Source organism: Pinus tabuliformis, chromosome X, assembly GCF_031772625.1.
Source record: "Pinus tabuliformis cultivar Carrire ecotype Pingquan chromosome X, CPIR1, whole genome shotgun sequence".
Classification (NCBI taxonomy): domain Eukaryota; kingdom Viridiplantae; phylum Streptophyta; class Pinopsida; order Pinales; family Pinaceae; genus Pinus; species Pinus tabuliformis.
Window position 1 is genome coordinate 1,677,784,169 of NC_142308.1, and position 21,725 is coordinate 1,677,805,893.

The 21,725-nt window shown below is 38.2% G+C and overlaps 1 protein-coding gene across 1 annotated transcript; it reads right to left on the reverse strand.

Moving 5' to 3' along the window:
- Nucleotides 1-2,807: 2,807 nt before the first annotated feature.
- On the reverse strand, nucleotides 2,808-20,963 carry LOC149146454 (large ribosomal subunit protein eL42z/eL42y-like). Its single transcript, XM_089446711.1, has 5 exons — nucleotides 20,806-20,963; nucleotides 3,676-3,787; nucleotides 3,520-3,587; nucleotides 3,315-3,389; nucleotides 2,808-3,168 (listed from the first exon to the last, which is right to left on the reverse strand). The coding sequence occupies exons 1-5, from the start codon at nucleotides 20,806-20,808 to the stop codon at nucleotides 3,109-3,111; spliced, it is 318 nt and encodes a 105-aa protein (XP_089302837.1). The 5' UTR covers nucleotides 20,809-20,963; the 3' UTR covers nucleotides 2,808-3,108.
- Between the last annotated feature and the right edge of the window lie 762 nt (nucleotides 20,964-21,725).

Below are 21,725 nucleotides of genomic sequence, written 5' to 3' on the forward strand. Positions count from 1 at the left end.
TGAAATGAGTAAAAGTGGACAATTTGGTGTACTACAGTAACAACCTAAAACATAGATAGCCTACCTAAGCTCCTACATTAACATCCTATGATGTAGTTATAGGCTAATTGGGCTCCCACAGTAACAACTTGAAACCTTGCTATAGTCTATCCAGGCGTTTAATTAATAGAAACAATCAAGAGAGAGAAATTCAATTTTATCAAATGTCTCTTACAACCTTGTTGGGCTTGCTATACTCTCACTATGAATATTGAGGGGCAGTTGCGAAAGAGCTTTCACTGTTAACAAAAGTAACTGACATTATGAGGCGTTTAAGATGGAGTTCAATGGAAATAATGAAAATATTATAGGCCTTATTTGAAACCTTGATGCACTGTAGTTCAATGGAAATAATGAAAATATTATAGGCCTTATTTGAAACCTTGATGCACTGTAGTTCAATGATCACAAAACATCGCTTGATTGTCAATACTTTGGAGTGTCATCGTTCTTAGAAGTAGCTACGTGACTAGAAACAAGAAATGCGAAATGGGTATATAATAAGGGAAATGGACATTCTCATGTTTACCACGAGTAATGTTTTTATTGTGTAGGGTGTATTTTAGTTTTTTAAACATATATGTAAAACAAATAAATCCTTTTAAAAAGGATTAAGTACAATGACTAGTTATATATGTTACACCCCTAGCCATCTAACTGCAGACCTCGAAAGTTCCAGCGAACCATAGACTGTGCTACTCGTAATCTCTTAGTTAGCAAGTCACCCTTAAGTTTGGGCATGACTCCACAAGCTCAAAGTCTTAACCAAAGTTAGCCATGTGCATCACCAATACCAAGCATAAACAGGGCTAAGGTACCAAACCATCTCAGCCTCCAACTTATTAGTTTCGCATCGCCCATTAGCTCACACAACCCAAGGTAGTGCGCTTCTTTTGCTGCACTTATAATCCGTTGGTTTATGCCACTACCCTTCCAAGGTTCTCAACTCAGACTTACTAGCAATGTTACAAAGCCCTTTGGCTTCTAGGAGTTTTACCTGCCCTTAGGAGTCTCTAGGTTACCCTCTAGCCCCATATAGGGACACTTGTCCCTACACCTCTCCCTCTAAGGCTCCATCCTTTAGGCAAACGAAGGGGTAGTGTACTTGTACCTAGACCAACCTAGGATCCTCATATTACAATGGTTAGGCATTCTTTGGCTCCCCTTAGTAGTCACACAGGTAGCATTATATGCCCATGAGGGCTCCCTTTTTTTATTTATTTATAGCTTAGGATAACTAATATTGTATTAAAACATATCGTAGTATTATAATATACTTTAATATCATTCTATAAACTTGCTTTGGGTATGTTATATTAGTAATAGTTATTGACTTATTTGTCTAAGTAACCATATCTTGGTTATTCCCCTTTATCTTTCCCTTTTGTGGAGTTCTAGCCCCCCCATATTTTTTCCACCCCTTGGTCTATGTCTCTGGTGTCACTTATTATTTTTAGCCATACACTTCCTAGGTAAAACACATCTTATAGCCTTCGTTTGCAACACATCTTCAGAGTTAACCATTAGTCTTGAAACCAATCATGTATGGATCAGTAACTCTTCACAATGCACCTTGGGTGAAACCATTCTTATTTGCAAGAATACGACATTTGGACATCCCTATGGACCCCCTTTCTTACAATCATCGAGCCAACAAATGGTCACTTTAATCCAATCCTATCATGTGAGGTTGTGACAACATGAAGAAAAAGCCATTGAGATGGCAAATTCAAGATTGGTTTTGATGATCATGTAACCTTGTTCTCAAGAAAAAAGGTCTTGAATTAGGATAGAAAGCACAACAACAAATATATTCTTATTTTCAAAGAAATAAATATTTCTAGTTCCCGTGCGCCTACAATCCATACTGGCTCTAATTTGTGGAGACTTTGCCCTTCCCGTGCCACGACCTATTACCATTAATCAATATTTATGTGTTTATGCTTAAGCATATAAACGTTTGTTCATGATTCATGGACTCATTACTTAGTTATTATTTTGCGTATAACATTTGCCCCCGCTGCTAGAGCCACACTACCATTGTTTGATATTTGTGTTTGTGTTTAATCCCATGGCCGCTTTTTATGCGTTGTCAAGGACTTTAACTTTTAATTATTTCGTTATTATTGAATACCAATATTCAGACGTAGACATAGCGGTGTTTCTCTAAGTAGTTGACCCATTTTGATCAGTTATTTTCTTTTCAGTGTCTAGAAGCCTTAATATGTATTCACCAAACTTCCCCTTAAAAAAGGAACATTTATTTGTCAAAAAATATATTTTATTGCCTGGACAGACTCGCACTATTTCTACTACAAAACATCTAACTGGAAGAAATAAACATTAGCTTTATGATTGAAATATTCGTTGGAATAAAATTTTCCTAGAGCAGCCATTTTGGAGTGTGAAGGAAATAGAGATTGACCTTTAGGATTAAAACACACGCATTCACTCTTTTATATATACATTTTGAAGGAAATAGAGATTAGCTTTAGGATTGAAACATACACTCATTCACTCTATATATTCCAAGTTTGATCGAGTTCAAAAAGAGAGCCATGTTTGCAACTGAGAAATATGTCCCACTAAATCAAGGATTGTGGAATAATAAAAGCTCGTTCCATTTAACTTGGAATACAATACGATTAAAAAAACCCAAGCAAGTAAATCAAAACATGTTCTTTATCAAATTCACGTACTACCATATGTTAAATATTTTGGTTTCTAAATATAGAAAAAGAATGATCGGACAGATAAAAATCTCTACATTCCAAAACGCAATAGCCATCATTGTCATTATCAACAATGTGAAAACTTGCACATTCAGGGACCAAAAAATAGTTTTAACATAAAGTAACCAGAGAACATAACCAAGCAAGATTTGGATCCAAGGATTTGTTCTTTAAATTAAGTGCAAGAGACATTAAGACAAAGGCAAAATTTAAATTGGCATCTTCGGTTGGTTGACTCTATCTACTAATAAACAACACAACAAAATTTCTGTCCTTGGACAGACATGCGAACAAGAATGTAAAATGATGGATATAAAGCTGCAACAAAGCTGAAAGTTTAAAAAAGGGAGGTTCCCTTCCCCTTCTTGTCTCCACCAATCTCAAAATGTTTGCAACGCTGCAAAACAATGAAAGCCAGACAAAGGCATTTGCCCAAGTTATATATATGTGTGATTACAACATTGTCGTAAGGCACAACATAGAGAAAGATGGCATCGTTGAATAGCAACAGAACAGAAAAGATAGAAACTGTTAAAAGCTCACCTTGATTGCATGTTGAGAATAATGCTTGCAAGACTGACATTGCAGCTTCAACACAATCTTCTTTGTTGTTTTTGCCTAGCAAGTCAACAAATTGAAATATTATCACATCAGATTCATTGTAGACATTTAAAAAGTTAATATGACCAACTCTTGAAATATTTCAGGTTCCAAAGACGCTGGCAGCACTCATTAAATATTTATTTACCTTCTTGTGAAAGACAGGTTTTGTCTGGCCTCCATAACCTGATTGTTTTCGATCATACCGTCGTTTCCCTAGCAAAATGGAAGTTCCATAAGCTTGATTTGCTTTATGAATAGACCGGCACCTTTGGTATCAGTGCAGACAAAAAAGTGAACTTACCTTGAGCAGAAAGACTGTCCTTCCCTTTCTTATACTGAGTAACCTTGTGCACAGTGTGCTTTTTGCAAGCTTTGTTCTTGCAAAAAGTTTTCTTGGTCTTCGGAACATTGACCTATCATCATAATATCAAACAACGGAAAAGTGAGAATACTATTCAACGTGATGATCAAATCATCTAGGATGTCTTCTCACACCACATAATGGGAACGAGAATACTTATCACTTAACTGAAATCATATAATTTACAAAAAGATTGAAAACCATATGCGTTGTTTTTTCCCTTTTTATATAAAAAAAAATATATTTTCAGAAGTAGAAAAACATCATAATATAGATAGACAGATAATTATATAGACGAGGAGACAGAAATTACACCATACCATACAAAATTAAGAACAAAATATTCAAAGATGACATCATACAGTTTGATTTGTGGAAACTTACCGGGCAACATGTTGCATGAAACAGACACAGTTCTAATTGTAGATTATTCTTAAGAAGATCCAAGTTATATACACTCTCTCTCCACTATTGTTGATCATTAGGTATTGTTTAGTCATCCATTAAGAGCTATAAGAATGGGCACACAAGTGCAATTTAGTTTATGCCAATTCTTGCTTTATCTTTTAAGACTTTATTATACACTCACAGCACGACATATTTCACCTTTGAAAGTATAGCAAGTCCTAAAATTGTCTTATGATTTCCAAGGCGAGGATTTGTACTCTATGAAACTACAAAATATCAAGACTGGCTAAAGGGGTTTTGACCAGGTATATTAAAGATCATGACCGTAAGATTTTTATGCTATAAAACTACAAGCACAGATGGTTAAAAAATAATGACCATGAAATGATGTGCCTCAGTTTTTAGCCACAACAAATTATATTGTTGTACACTAATTGTGATGGTAAAGCAGGAAAACCACCACGGTTAACTGTTGCACGTAAATTCCAACACGAGACTTTCAATTAGTACCTACACTTCATTAGGGTTAATCAGGATCTTACAGAATTGATCACTCTGTTCAGGATGAAACCTTCATCAGAACAGTTGATCAAGAGGTAGAGCTTCACACCAAAACCCCAACCCATATTTGTACACACGGGTTCATAAATTAATGACTTGCAATATAAAAACTGAATATGGTTTCTGTGATTTCAGAAAGGTGTGTTCCAGCAACCATTTTTTAAGATGACATTGTGTCTTCTTGCTGATTCTTCTGACATGTATGCAGCACCCAGATTTGACACCATTAGGAAAGGCAATGCAGGTAGAATAATAAAATCAAAATATTTAACCCATTGACTTACAAAACAATAAACTTTTAAAACATAGTTGGAGGAACCTCATGTTCACCCCAACATTTCCTCACGAGAAAAGTTTCAGAAATCAAACCACCTTAGAAACAGATCAGAGGCTGGTAGACATGTTTCCAAACCAGAAGCTGGCCTTTACTGAATTTATTGGCTGTTTCTGGCCCCCTCTAAAACCTTATTGGATCTGTTCAATCGCTAAACAGTAAAATTTATATATACAAAAGAAAGGGAAAAAAAATTGCAGGAAACTCCTGTTCACCACAACCTTTCACTTCCAGAAGAGTATCAATAACCAAAATGCCTCAGAATCAACACCCTAATTAAGAGCTGTGAGACACACATGACCCCCCTCAAACACATTGTTGATAAAAAACGAGAAAAAGAGAAGATTAGAGTTCTTTTAATATAAGAGAAAACAAAAATAAAGCCTATATGCTATAAGGCAGGTAAATTTCTTACAATTTTTGCATCTCTCCTTCCTTTGTTTCTCACATTTTTTGCATTTTATCCGAGCCTACAAGTCTACAACCTACATAACTGTGACCCTAGCGTGCATATTATTGCCAGTTTTGCCAGAAATCAGCCCACAACCTACATAACTGAAACCCTAGCATCCATATGAGCAAAACGAGTTACAAGTTTTGCCTTGAAGGTAGAAGGAGGGATGCCTTGAAGATTTTGAACAAAATGGGTGATCTGGTTCCAAATAATGTTACCTATACCACCTGATCAATGACTATTGCAGACAAAATAATCTGCCTGAGGCTTTCATGCCACAGAATGACATGACATGGAAAGGGCGAGTGCTAAAATGGTGACACACAATGGCATCCTGAGCTTGAGGATGCCAGGCAACACTAGGTGTAAGATCCAAAACCAGGAAAATCAGAATGGATCTGGACCACTATAGTGTTCCATATAACATTCTCTTTACAATAATTTCCAGATCTAGTACAACACATGCATTTACAATAAAAATATCTGAAAAATAAATTTACCCAAAACACAGAACACAAATCAAACTGTTAATTGCAGCCACTTTATTTTATTACTAACTGTAAAATGATACATGCCAGTACTATTAACTGTGAAGCCCTTGTCAATGGTATCAACAGCTGTTCAACAAATGAAGAACACTTGAAAACCCAGGAATATCACCACAGGGTTTTCATTCCGGGATCAAGTTGGAACTAGCCATGCCAAGTTCTCAACAAATACACAATAAGATAGTCAAATTCTGGATGATCCAAGAGCCTTGCTCCTCTCCCCTTTTATAAGCTTGATGGACTCTCTAGAAGCCTATAATTTATTATTTTTCTCTAAAAAGGAATGTGAATACCATGGGAAACAGCAAATACCACGGGCAAATATCATCCATCTTGACCACATCAAAAAAAGAGAATATTACACTAGGTCTGTTGTTGTTGTAAATTTTGATTATATAAATGTGTTGTATATATATATATAAACGCGAGGGAAATGCAATACCCTTGGCTCAACCCCCAAATTGTAATAAATATGTACACAGGACACTTAGGTTGTTGAGCCAGTATAGATTAATTAGGATGTGAACTAGGTTATATTGATGCCTGCCTTTGTGTATAAGGGGATTTAGACTGCAAGAAACTGCACAGATATGTTTCGAGGTTAGAGTGTTTGTGTGGTTAGGTCAAAGAACCTTTGAGCTAAAAGACCAGTGAGCCTAGCATTGTAACATATAAATGCATATGTATTAATAACTTGCTACGTTACTGGATCCATCAGTCATAGTGGCTAGATCTGCGGATCCCCGTATCAAAGACGGACTCGGATTCGGATCCGCCCAGCCACTGTGTATATGTAGAACACTTTGATGGCAACACAAAATTCCAAATTACATGACAGTGCAAAATTTCAGAATGAAAAGTCAGCGGACGAATCACGCTATAATGGAAAAATCAGCAGAGCTAATAATTAACTAGTTCACTGCCAGCGTTCATTAATTTAAGGAGTCTTTCAAAAGATCCATCACACGGACAAAGAAGACATAAACAAAACTTGAGTATGAACTCCTTAGCTTCTTATGTTGACTTCATATGATCAATATGGGAACTAGGGCATATGCCTTCATACATCTTTCTCAAGGAAGTGATCCTTCTTTTTTTATCATGCTCATTTGATAGAGCATTCAACCATACTATCTGCAACTATATGATGACATGACTTAATCTATCGAACACATGCATACATACCTCTTTTCTTCGTTTGGTCATCAACACTTCCTTCGGAAGCTTCATTTCCTTGCTTGAAAGTGCTTCAACCATGTTGCACTCCTATGTCATCATACCATCATCCTTTTAAGCAAAGGATCCCACACAAGGTGGAATGTAGACCATCAGCGAGACACTTGCTTCTTCCAAGTAGAGGTGAACCTTCTAATGAAGATTCCATTGGAGGACCTTGATTGTCCTCTTTCTGCAAATGCTCCTTCTTATAGATGATGTATGATGATGATTTCTATGCTAGATGACTTTCTTCCAATCATATTACTACTTCAGTATGAGCTACTATCATCATGATTGCTACAACCATGTAGACTTTTGCCATGGTAGAAGTCTTTTTCATCTCCTACTTCTTCTTGTTATGCATCTGAGAAACCTTAATAGTGAAGATCTATCCCTTTGGATTTCTTCTCATCAGATTCTTCCACATCTTCGGTGATACGGCCTTCATTCCTTTCTTTCCTTTTCTTGTTGTCCTCCTTGAATTTATAGGACGATCTCTCTTGTAATTCCCATATTCCTGATAGCCATAATATTAGATCTTTGACATATCAATCTTCTTCTTTTTTGAGGACCAAACTTCCCAAATTTTCCTTTCCTCCTAGCCATGGCAGCAAATGCTTGAACTTGTTCACTTGGTCCAACATCAATTTTTGCTTTTAACCTGGTTTCTACAATCTTACATAACAACCATTTTTCATTGAATGGAGTAGCTTCCTTCTTTCCATGGATGCTTGATACAAAGTTAAGTTGCCCCATTCCTAGTACTACATTGAGCACAATTGTGGTCTTTTCTTTATCGGGCATTATTTCCCCCAACTCTTGTAGTTGGTCTCTTATTTGTGATAACCTAATAAAGTATGAGGCTATTTCTTCTTCTTTTAATATCTTCATCTTGTATAGCTTGGTTCTTAAATATATGACTTCTCTAACAGTGCTTACGAAGAATAATTCTACTAGCTTCTCATATATTTCTTTTGATGTGTCCAATTTTGTTACATAAGGAATGAGGGGATCCTTGATGGATTCTATAAGAATCACTTGAGCCCTTATTTCCCCTTTCATATACTTTGATAATGCTTGATCTTGTTCTTCAGATGGTTTGGAGACTTTACCATTGACATGACTAATAACTTCATTCTCTATGAGGATCAAGTCTATCCTCTTTTTCCATGAAAGGAACATTGGTAACCCAGCCAATTTGTTGCTCTCCTTGCAAAATGAAGTCATTTTGATAGTAGATTTAGGCATAAATATAAAGAATCAAGATAATTACTTTTCAAGTGAAAATCCCCTTTGATTATTATATCTTGAAATTGATGTCGTCTTGAAGGTGTTGATAGTTGAAGATGTTTTTCTTCAAGAATGCTTTGAAAAGTGATCCTTTCTTCAATGAGAGGGAGATTGCTTTGATTTCCTAATTTCAATGCTTCTTCTTACTTTCCTTGGATATAGAGACTTCAAGATGCTTCAATGTGTAGTCCTTCTTTGGGTGGAGGTAGGGTCCCTGAGCTCTTCTTTTCCTTGTGATAATGATTGTAAATTGTGTGAAGTTGCCAAGAATGCTTAAAGTGTAGAACCCTTCTTTGAATGAGCTAGAGTTTTGAGGTCTTCTTAGATACTCCTTAGTTCCTTCCTTCAAGATAATGTGTAGACTAGACCTTCCTAATGATTTGATGTCCTCTTTAATGTCTTTGGCTTTCTTGATAGACCTTTTGATGATCCTTCTTCAAGTTCCATTTCCTTGTCTTTTCATGATCCAAAATGGATCTAGAATAGACTTCTAAGTCTAAAGTGTTCCTCACAAAGGAAAATGAAAGTCAAGGGCTACTCCTGGAAATAGTCCCATTGCATAGATCTTGTCATTCTGAATCTACTGCAATTTGAATGGGCTAAAATGGACTTCGGGTGAAGAAGTTATCGCAGAAAGAAGGTTTCCTTTGTCCTTTGAAAAGGAGGCAAATTCTTATGAAAATGGCCTAAAAGGCTCATTGAAGAAATCGCATCGGAAAAAGCCAAGCGAAGGACTTAACGCAAGGGTGGAAGGAACCACAATCAGCGATCTCCGATATATCGAGTCGGAGGTAGGTTGCACCCGATATCGAGACCCCAAGCATAGCGATATGCGATTGAATCGGCGATCGACGATCAGAGGAGCAGAGGTATAGATCTCGTCGATGCGATACGTGAGGTGCGATATCAACGATCAACAGATCGGCGATCGACATAACCAAGGGGAAGACCCCCGGGCTGTTGCGACGGCAATTTGCGACATGCGATAAAGCGATGGGCCAATGTGCAATTGCGCGTGGACCATTGGATCAGGTGCGGAGATCAACGGTCAGGATTCGATCAGGGTGATTGGCGATCGGCGGATCCCCGATACAAAGGGCCATCACATGCACCATGTGACTTGCGATAGTGATATGCCGATAAGGGACGGACCCGATGGGTTTATAGACCCGACTTCATAAGTTTTGAAATCTGGGAATGCGGGATTTCTTTGTATTTCCTGTGTATTGGGTTTTTTGACCATTTCGCTATGTGATTGCAATAAGCGATATTCGGACGGACCCAATAGGTTTTTAGGGGCGATTCAATAATATTTGAAGTCCGATTAAACGCTCCATGAGGCGTTTTCCTGTGTATTGTGTTACGTGTTCGAACACGGGATTTCTGTAGGAGGAAGGTCGAACAGTTGGGTTTCCGGTGCCCATCGGTTCATTTCCATGAGAAACTAATTCTTTTGTGAAAACGCATGGTTTTCCATGACGGAGGACTGTAACCAAATGGATACAAATACACAGAAAACGCAGTTAGCAGGGATTCGCTTGGAGGTCGAGCGAGGCACTGATAACACAAAGAGTTATGCTTAGGAGAAGCGCAGAGAAGCCCAAGAGGCTTAGAGATGCTTGAATGTTGAGTGTAAGCCCAGAGGAGGCAGTCTGCGAAGTCGATGTGACTCAGAAGCAGAGGGTCGCTTGGAGGTCAAGCAAACTCAAAAGCTCGTAAGAGCCAAGAGCCAGAGCTGAGAGAATAGCAAAGAGGTCAAGTGATCCAGCTGTTGCTGGTGTCCAAAGTGTGTTGAAGACAAAAGGAGTCCAGACACAGTTAAGAGAATTTTGAGGGAGTCAGAGAAGCCAGAAGCTCAAGAGGCTCAGAGCAATGACTGAAGGAGTCAAGTCCAGAGAAATCTAGATCTGTCTGCAGTGTATGGACAGCCAGCGGGATAAGATGGTATTCTAAACCCATAGGTTCTGTGTAAACCAATGGAGTTGAGTGTGGAGCTTGTAAAAGAATTTATGTCATAATACCAAAGAACTTAGTTGAGTTGACTAGAGCTCAAGGAGACGTAGCCCAAGGGGTTTGGGTGAACTCCATATTATATTGCTATTATGTGTGATGCTTATTTGCTTCACTGTTTCACTGTTATATGTTTTTATATCAGTTTAAGCAAATCAATTTAAAGCACGTAAACAGTGTAAAAACAAACACAAGCATACACCTATTTTCAAGCACTTTTTAATTCCGCAATTGGTTAATCATAAGGTCTTGGAAATATTTAAGCTTTGGAAGTGGGAGAGGTTCTTGTAAGCTGACAAACATACCAGAGGCATAGGTTCCAAGTTAATGTCCAAGATGGGCTATGAAGGAAAAGGCTTGGGTAAACATGCACAGGGTATTGTTGAACAAATAATAGTTGAGGAAAGGCCTAAGTATATGGGTCTTGGCTATGGACAGTCTTATGGAGAGAGTTCGAAAGCTGTCATAAAGACAATTGAAACAGTTCCAAGAAGGAGTTTCATTTCAGGTTTTCTACCTCAAGAGTGTAAAGATTGTATTCTTGGAGAATGCAATAGCTTGAAACATCATTTGCAGGATGCAGGTGTTCATAAGCATACACTTGAACCAGAGAGTTGTGGAAACTCTGAAACCATTGAAGAGGTTGATGGTGTTCCAAAGGGAGCTACTTTTTCATTCAATTCACCTCCTCATGAAGGTAATAAAGGTGAAAGAGAAAAGTATATATCTGGTTCTAATCATATTCCTTTTGATTATGTTCAGCATGGTAAATTTCCCTATAAGTATGGGAAAAGAATTGCATGTTCCTTTTGTAGTTTGGATAACCATAATGTTTCTAGATGTTGGAAGAGAATGACCACATACAGAAAACTTTTGAAGGAAAGGAAGCAAGAAGCCAAAGGTCCATTGGACAAGGCAAATCATGTTGTCAAGAGGATGCACGTGTTGCACTTACTGCCATAAGCAAGGAAATCTTGTTGAAAGGTGTTGGACTTTGAATCCAACAATGCTTCCACGAAACTTGAAGAAGGTGGAAAGAGAAAATGGCAGAAATGGAAAGAAAGATTCCATGAATGATGTGTTTCAGGATGATTCACATGTTGATGTTGATGTGCAGACAAAGGTAGCACCTTTGAAATGGATTGAAAAGAAATGGTTGGAGTTCTTATCTAATTAAAGATTGCATGTCTTTTTGAAAATGCATCTATTTTCATTTCTTTGTTAATGGAATGCAAGTTGCAAGTTTTTACTAAGAAGGTGAATGAACAAAGTTGAGTAGGAGACTCACTTTATTGCTGCAACATTATGTTCATTTCAGCTTCGAAAGTACAGTGTGCTTAAGTGAAAGTTGAAGGATGAAATGCATGCATAAGCATGATATGCATGAACACAAGGATGTTGATGATTTCCTTGTATTTAAACATGTATGTGTAATTAACTTGGAGGGTTGATTGCTTTGACATGCATGTAATGTTAATATTGACTTGGAAAAAGTTGATTTGGTCTCCAAGATGGAGATAACGATGAAGTGTTTCATCTTTTGAAAAGAATCCTTGAGATCTTTTCCACATGCTTGACTTGAAGGGTCACTTGTTTTAAAGGCATGTTTTATTGGCTTGTTATCTAGTCAATCATTTGTATGCAGATGTAAAGACATGGAAGTGTTCACAAGATGTGAAATTTGTTTCTTTTGTTGAAGCAGGAGTTTAAGCCATCTAGTTGTTGTCTGTAATCTTGTTGTTGTTAACAGTTGTTGTTGACAGTATGTCAAACAGGTACAAATGAAAATTTTGTGAAGCAGAGGTAACTTCACATTTGTTTGAGCCACCTTGGATCAATGATCAAGGCAGAGAAGTTCAAACTACTTTCTGTAACCTTCTCAGCAGGAGTTCTGCATTAAGTCAACGAGGAAAACAGTTCTTCCCAAGAGGACCAGCACATCCAAGAAGGAGAGTGGTCAAAGGCTTTGGTTCAGAAGCACTAGCCATGCAGGAAAGTGTATGAAGGCTGAAAGAAGAGGGTGTTGTACTCTCATTTACTGTTCAGATCAGTATATCGAACTTTTGGAGACCAAAAGCTTTTTAGTGGGAAGGCGTGATCCAAAATGGATCTAGAATAGACTTCTAAGTCTAAAGTGTTCCTCACATAGGAAAATGAAAGTCAAGGGCTGCTCCTGGAAATAGTCCCATTGCATAGATCTTGTCATTCTGAATCTACTGCAATTTGAATGGGCTAAAATGGATTTCAGGTGAAAAAGTTATCGCAGAAATAAGGTCGCCTTTGTCCTTTGAAAAGGAGGCAAATTCTTATGAAAATGGCCTAAAAGGCTCATTGAAGAAATTGCATCAGAAAAAGCCAAGGGAAGGACTTAACGCAAGGGCGGAAGGACCCTCAATTAGCGATTTCCAATATATCGGGTCGGAGGTAGGCTGCACCCAATATCAGGACCCCAGGCAGAGCGATATGCGATTGAATCGGCGATTGGAGCGATCGGTGATCGGAGGAGTAGAGGCATAGACCTCGCCGATGCGGATACGCGAGGTGCGATATCGGCGATCCGCGGATCAGCGATCGGCATAACCAAGGGTAAGACCCCCATCCCAAGCCATTGCGACAGCAATATTGTGACATGCAATAAAGCGATGGGCTAATGTGCGATTGCACGTGGACCATTGGATCGAGTGCGCAGATCAACGATCAGGATTCGATCGGGGTGATCGGCGATCGGCGATCGGCGCATCCTCGATACAAAGGGCCGTCACATGCACCATGCGACTTGCGATAGTGATATGCTGATAAGGGACGAACCCGATGGGTTTATAGACCCAACTTCATAAGTTTTGAAATCAGAGAATGCGGGATTTCTTTGTATTTCCTGTGTATTGGGTTTTTTTACCATTTCACTATGCAATTGCGATAAGCGATATTTGAATGGACCCGATAGGTTTTTAGGGGCGATTCAATAATATTTGAAGTCCGATTAAACGCTCCATGAGGCGTTTTCCTGTGTATTGAGATACGTGTTCGAACGCAGGATTTCTGCAGGAGGAAGGCCGAACAGTTGGATTTCCGGTGCCCGTCGGTTCATTTCCATGAGAAACTGATTCTTTTGTGAAAACACGTGGTTTTCCATGATGGAGGACTGTAACCAAATGGTTACAAATACACAGAGAATGCAATTGGCAGGGATTCGCTTGGAGGTCGAGCGAGCCACTGATAACACAGAGAGTTATGCTCAGGAGAAGCGCAGAGAAGCCCAAGAGGCCCAGAGATGCTTGAATGCTGAGTGTAAGCCCAAAGGAGGCAGTCTGCGGAGTCATTTGTGTGGAATGTTGGTTTTCTGGTGGAGGGTGGTCAATTGGTAGTCTGCGTCGTTTCTAGGTATATGTTTCTAGGCTTGATTAGGTGATCCTTGGTGTGGATTGGGGTTATCCTGGGGGGTTTGGGTTTCGACACAGCGACCAACATGAAGCCAAGTTTGTGTTCCTTGTGTACCCCTGATCAGGTGAAGACAGAAGCGACCTGTCTTGGGGAGGGGTCAATTGTGCCGAATGGAGACCGAGGTGGCGGTGTGAGAGCATATGGTGATAATAGTAGCTAGGGTATCAGAATTTTGCGTGGCTTTAGGTGTGGGGGTTGTGGAGCACATGGTGGGTGAAGGTCTTCGACTAGTCTTGTGGTTGGAAGGGGTTGCAGGATCCTGGCTCAGAGCGGTCGTGGAGCAGGCAGCAGGCATAGGGGAATGGATCATGACCGAGTCTCAAGCACACGACGCTGGAGCAGCAATCCAAGTGGTGTGGTGTCAGTTGGACACACATTTGCTAGGCGTACTGGGAGAACTACGACACTCCAGGTGATTGTCCAGTCTGTCATAGACATGCTGGAATCTCATGATAGGGTCCATAGGGAGGAACACGAGGCAGTTATGGCCAAGCTTGAGCAAATCCATTATTTTCAATGCCATGTCCGCGAAAGAATTGTGGTTGTCTGGCGTGGGCAAAATATGTTGACTAAGAAGATCAAAAATTTGGAAGCTTGGCTTGCTCACTTTGAGCAACATGTCAACTATTGTACCATCCTCCTCCTCCAGGAACGGGGCTAGATAATCCTACTTCAGTGACTTCTTATGGTTGATCATGGTAACCATTGTCTTTCTAGTTATTTTTGTTTTCTGGTATGTAAGGCCTATAAGGTTGTGGATCTATCCGTTGGGCATTTTGCTTTTTGTATGTAGCATGATAATAACATTGGTCAACAAACATGGTCAAGGTGACATGCATTTTGACATCTTTGTATATGTTTTTTGAGTAATGAAAAAACTTCGGCTTACAAAGAAGAAAAAGAAAAGAAATGAAATGAAATATATATATATATATATATGGAAATATCTAGTTTACATGAAAGTGAGTTATTTAATTGATGCGATAATTTTTCCATCACTTAAATGTTAACATTGTTAATAAATTTTTTTATTATGCTTTACTTTTCTTTAATAATGATGGACTAAACATTTTCCCCATTTTTAATTTGAAACAATAAGTAAACACTCCTCACTCTCGATTTGAAGGAGTACCTACTAAGTATATGATATGCATTTATAGTTTAGAAAATTTTCACATTATTGAATTGTTTATTTTACATATATTTGTTTTGTATGTGGAATGGAGAAATTATAAATCTCAATTTCATATTCACACAGTATAAATAATATAAATGAAAGAATTTTAATACATATATGAAACAACATTTAAGAGCATGTCTTTCTTTGGTAAATGTTATAGGTTCAAATCCAGAGGATTCGGATTGGAATCCGCCCAGCCACTCGGTATATGTAGAACTCTTTGACAGCGACACAAAATTCCAAATTACATGCCAGCGCAAAATTTCAGAATGACAAGTCAGCGGACGAATCACGCTACAATGGAAAAATCAGCGGAGCTACTAATTAACTAGTTCACTGGCAACTCCAAATTACATGTCAGCGCAGAATTTCAGAATGACAAGTCAGCGGACGAATCACGCTGTAATGGAAAAATCAGCGCTAATAATTAACTAGTTCACTGGAAACGTTCATTAATTTTTCCTTGGTTGACAATATAATAAACTTTAATGAAAGATTATACGCTATGGACGTTTGGATATTTGCGTTCATTAATTTTTCCTTGATTGACCATATGATAAACTTTAATGAAAGATTATATGGTATGAACGTTTAGATATTCTCTATAAAGTTAGTTCTATAAAGTAACTTTAATGCTCATTAATTTAAATATAATAATAGTTATTAATGTTTGAATATTACGATACATTAATTTTTAAGTTTTATATTTAGTTTTTAAGTTTTATATTTATAATTTTAAATAGAAGTTATAAATTTTTTACTTTTATATAAATTTAATTAATGTTTAATTAATATTTATCGATAATATATTACTTTTGATATCATTCATTTAATAAATATTTTTATAATTATTATATTTAATAATTAATATATGTTTTTATTTTATTTTTATATAAATTTAATTTTTAGCAATGATAAAATATGTTATATTGTTTGTACTTGCCGTATCTGGATCTTGACTTTTCAAAAAACTGACGTATCTGTATCCTGGTAATTTAGCTGTTGGTTGTACATCCAATATTCTGAGCGAGCAACCGCACCACCCCTCCCTTAGTTGGGTTCCCTTTTGAGGCTTCATCAAATTTAAGCTTATTAAATACCATAGGAGTTGTGGTCCATTACTTATAAAGCCTACGTGAGGCCTCCATCGGTTGTCTTTATTGGCATCCTTAGTTACTAGTAACTACAGTGGCTGCCTCTTAGAATTTGTGGAAGAGATCACACCAATGTTGATGGAAAAATATTAAAATTCGTTAAAGATTTTGCAATGAGTATCCTGGTATTACTTATCTTTCTGAGGTAGCTTCTCATTGTTTTGCCTTCGATGAAATTGATACCCCAGTTTTGTGTCAAACACAGAGAGGCAATGGAAGCTACCTAGCCCTTGCTTGAAGTGAACTTGGATAAATGTTTTGCCTTCGATGAAATTGATACCCCAGTTTTGTGTCAAACACAGAGAGGCAATGGAAGCTACCTAGCCCTTGCTTGAAGTGAACTTGGATAATTGAAAAAGTGCAAATGGCCACACGTGACTTATGAACAGTTAGGTTCGGAATCTGGTAATGGCAAGTAGTAATTGGTCCAACAGTTAGGGGAAGGCTTCTTGTCTCTTTGAAACCCTCAAACCAGAAAAAATGGCAAAAACATAAGAAGGTGATAATGGAGGGAGATTCAAAGTAATTAATAGATATCATGAAAAGGGAAACGCTGATAAAGACTCATGGTTCTTGAAAGGTCAGATAATATAGGCAAAGGAAACAGTTCAAACTTCAATCTTCAATTAGATAAGAGGGGAGCTAATCAGGTGCCAGACTCGTTTGCAAAAATGGCCTCTAAAGAGAGGGAGTTGAACTCATGTTCAGAACATTGGTCCCTAGAAAGTATGAAGCGAGTTGAGGATTGGGAGGCAAAATAAATTTTAAAATAGTCTCTGTTACGGAACTTATTAAGAACACCTTAGGGGGAGGTGAGCTAGAATGGAATTCACATTATAATCATCATTATAATTTTCTTATATCATTCCTGCACAGCAACCCAAGAATAAATGTCAATGAATCTTTACGCAGTCCAGGTTTTAATGTGGGTGAAAGAACAACCCTTCCCTTGTGCTGAATTCAGTGGGGACATATCATTCTCAGGCTACCAATGGAAGGCACTCCCGTCTACACCTCAACCATGTTGGGAGTTTGAGCAACAACTATGAATGCTGGCAGAAGAGAGAAAATGTGGGAAGGGGTGGAGGACCAATGGCAATGAGCACACAGGGTAAAGGTAAGGGTAAAGGTAGAGGTTGACGAGACAATCCCTACTTTGGAAGCAACTCAACATGCTGTGATTACAGCCCAATTATCCAGAAGTGTCAGCAGCCAGGAAAAAGCCAGACTTTTTGTGGCAGATGCGAGGAGAGCAGGCTTAGGCCCAAGTTACACCTATGATCCAGATATGCCAGCCACAGAAGTAGAAGAAGCATATGATAAATTGTGGCAGGTCGAAGGCGAGCAAAGGTTAGGTCCCATGCAAAGGTGACAAGACCCTAGATGGTCAAGACAGAGGATGAGCACTTTCATTTTGCTACTTTTATGAAGTAAGAAATATACCATTCTTTGGCAAGGGTGGGGAAAGCATTCAAACAAATGGAGGTAAACTGAGAGATAGTTGTACAGTCTGGCAGAGGACCAGGAGAACCAAAGTAAGTTGATTGAGTCCTTCCAAGATGATTTCAGGCATATGAAGGATAGCAAAGATGCAAGTATGAGTGAGAATGTGAGATTGCAGAGGAGAAACAGGCACAAACCGAAAATACTTCTACAGATAATGGACCAAAAATAATAAACTCAGTAATATCCCTTACCAGAGTTGTCATCTATAAGCTCAAAAGGCAGATATTCTTGGACATGGGCAAGCAACTAGGAAATAGGGCAGACTACATCAAGGAGTACAGCAAAGCCAGGGAAGCCAATCTCGGCCCAAGCAATAGTTGATGATCCATCCGTAACAAAGTAGAAATGATGATGTTTTCAGTTTCGTATGCTAATCTGAAAGTTTCATATTCAGTAAATTTAAGAACCTTTGGTTGCTTCTTGTTAACTATTGGACAAATTTTGTCAACGGGCTTACTGTTAAGATGTTGCACAATCCATGTCGCTCAAAAAGGCAAAATACCAGACTACATCAAGGAAGCACAACACAGCCAGTGAAGTCGATCCCAGTCCAAGCAACAGTTGAAGATCCATCAATACCAAAGTAGTGAAGATAATGTTGCTTTCAGCTTTGTATGCTAATCTGGAGGTTTTTGGTCGGTAAATTTAAGAACTTTCAGTTGTTTCTGGTTAATCATTGCATAAACTGGAAATGGGCTAACTGTTAAGGTATTGCATAATCCATGTAGCCCCTCCATATGGTCATTTAGAATCAACGGCAATTTCTGAAGTCAGGAAACGACTATAGCTGCGAAGGCCAGATTAAAAATGCTAACATTTAATGATCTGTTCATTTAAGCCACGTGGGAACAGAAGACACCTTGACATAACGAATCGTCCAAATCAGATCTGAACAAAACAACTAGGCATTTACTTTTGGTGAATACATTGTATTTCTTCCTGTCGTTCGGCCCCCAAAAAATACTGGAACAAACGAGTTAAGAAGATGCCTCTACGTAAGGAGAAAATGTATCTCCTGATGTACTACTCACTTGGATGGAAGCAGGTCTCAAAGCCGTACAACAGGGGACATCTGACTTGGTTTGAAAGACTCCTTCTGAACAGGTGTGGCTAAGCCAGTTTACAGTGGGGGCAAAGCTCAACATTCAGCAATTTGAGGGGAAAATATAGGAAGAAAAACTGAATAATTGGTTAAAGGCAGCTTGAGGTTTATTTCAGCCAAAGAATATAATGATGTGCAAAAAATTACCTTTGTGTGCCTTAAACTGTTTGTAGCATGCTTCCCTGTGGTGGGAGACCTACTTCCAACATTAGCAGCAGCAAAGGAATGCAGCTGTAGAGTAACTTCAAACTTCGAAGATATGATTTGCGAGAAATTGTACCTAGCTGGGTATGTCAGAGAACAACAAATTCAATGGAAGTATCTCAGGCAACGTCATGAACAATCTACAAGATTATACCGCCAATTTCCGAAAATTAGCTATCTTGCTAAACATTTCAGAAGATGAACTTAGTGTTCTTATGAAACACATTGGAGGCCCTCACATCTATACCCAACACAACTGGGATTACTTGATATACGAACATTAGACAAGGCTAAGCCCTGTATATTGAGATGAAAGGGAAGAACATGCAAGCATTCAGGGAGCAAAAGAATTCTTTCCATACAGCCCGGGCAAAGCAACGTGCAGATGGAGAGATGGCTCCTAAACAATGCAGTCATTGCCACAAGATTGGCCACACCAATGAAGACTGTTGGCCACTACATCCGGAGCTCCTTCCAAAGAACCGTGACGGCAAGAAATTCATGATGGTTGAGGTAAGCGAGAAGGATGCCAAAAAAAAAAAAAAGTTGTTGGCAGATGCCTAACACTTCAATAAGAAAAAGTTGGGAACAACCCGTTAGCGTAATCCGTGTCGAAGTGTTGAGGAAGGCCATCAATACTTCCTTGTGTTCTTTTCGCCAGAAGAAGAGAAACAGGGTAGAGATGACTCTGCAGAAGAGGAAGTGGTTGCACTTAGAGAGGCGCAGGCCCGAGTAGAGCAGGCAGATCTTGCTTGCAGTGCCAGGCCGCAAGAAGGGTTGTAAACTCTGTGACCACTGTATTTAAGTCCCTCTTTAGTGAATAAATCTTGTTCATATTGTGTTCTTACAAAAAGGCTCTTATGCGAAAATGTTGTTACCGTGATGTTTGATTTGCCATTCGTTACCAATGTAGCGTAGTCCACTGAATAATCTGTTCAAAATCAATGGTCTCCTGTGTTATAGGACATCTTATTTATGCTGCTGAAACATACTATGTGTATATATCCTGTCTTCAGCATTTAACTCCATTTAGTAAGGAGGGTGAACAGTTACCATGCATCTATTGAAATATATTTTGTAGTTTTTGTTTCATTACTGTAAAATCATTTTAGAAAGAGTTGCCCACGCAGATCATTGAATTTCAACGTGGTTCTAGTTGTCCATAGGGGTAAAACAGTAATGACAAAAGATGCAGTCCTCCAGCGACTTTCGTATTATGTATATAGCTTGGTAAAAGTAACATTGTTTTTTTTCATTAAAACATAGTAAATAAGGATGGCCGTATGTAGTTTAAGATAATGCTCAAAATCGCCAGGACTTCCCATTTCGCCGTACCTTCTGAAACACTAACATTGAAACAACTAGCACACTACTTCTGGCAACAACTGTCTTGAAGCCCTAAAATCACAACAAATTATAGAGTATTTCTGGGGATAACAACGACATAGCAAACAAGCATCGACTAGGCCTGAATGTGGAATCGCGTGCAGTTATTTTCACTGGCACGCAGTGGCTCGGGCAAAACCTAATCTATCAGTAATGTAATAATCTGAGTCCGTGAAAGGAGATAACATGAAATTTTCATTAAAGCTCAGATATTCGAAAGATCCATCACACGGACAAAGAATACATAAACAAATAAAATGAGAAGAAGCAGTACCATTGCTACGATGCGGACGCAGACCGATTAGTAATCTCGTCGTCCTCCTCTGTGCTTTCGTTACTCGCCGCTCAATGAAAGACTAATAGGAGCCGGTAAGGCTTTTATACGAATAAAAATGTGTATTTTAGGATTTTGGCAAGGGTTTACACAGCGAAATCATGCTCTTGAAATTGAGTTATTACAAATATATTACTTTGCTGATAAATTAAATGTGGCCTCAAAAACACTAAAATTCTGATACATTTTATATATATATATAGTTTTGAGAGACATATCACATTTAAATTTTAATAGTCTCTCAATTTGGGATAGTTTTTTATTGATAGCATCATTCATAGTTTTTTTAATTGATAGCATTATTTAGACACAGAATATGCTTGCAAGTATTTACAACATGTAATTTTCAAGTTATTAATGAAATTTACGATTTTTTCTTGGGGAAAAAATATTACAAAATTAATTAAACTAGTTTAGATTTATTTTAACTACCGATCTATTAAGTGTTTAGAAGATTAAATCTCACAAGTGCAAAAAAAAATTGTGTGCAAAATTTGAGAAAAGGTTTGCACCTTTAAGATTTGATATCTCTCTAAAGGATCAAATCTCTCAAGTATATGTTGTCGCTTTTTCTAGCACCCGTAGCAGTAGTGCTTCAGGGGATATGAAAAGTCTCCTCGAGACAACCTCTAGGTTGATTGTAGACCAGTGCCTAGGACATCTTAAAGAGAGGAGTGCTTTGGAAGATTATCCATGGGGCTTTCTGTTGCACTCCAATTGTCACATAGTTTGAAAAGATAATAAAGGAAGGATTGGTTCAATATGCCTTCATTAAGGTAAATTCAAGCCAATACATGGATCCAAAGGCTCAGGGGGTAAATTGGACCAACCTCAAAGAGAAATGTCTGGTTTTGGTGGCC

Coding starts and splice junctions, on each gene's coding strand:
- LOC149146454 (XM_089446711.1), bottom strand. Junction 3,588..3,675: donor GGACAGTCTTTCTGCTCAAG/GTAAGTTCACTT, acceptor CCATTTTGCTAG/GGAAACGACGGTATGATCGA. Junction 3,390..3,519: donor AACCTGTCTTTCACAAGAAG/GTAAATAAATAT, acceptor TTGACTTGCTAG/GCAAAAACAACAAAGAAGAT.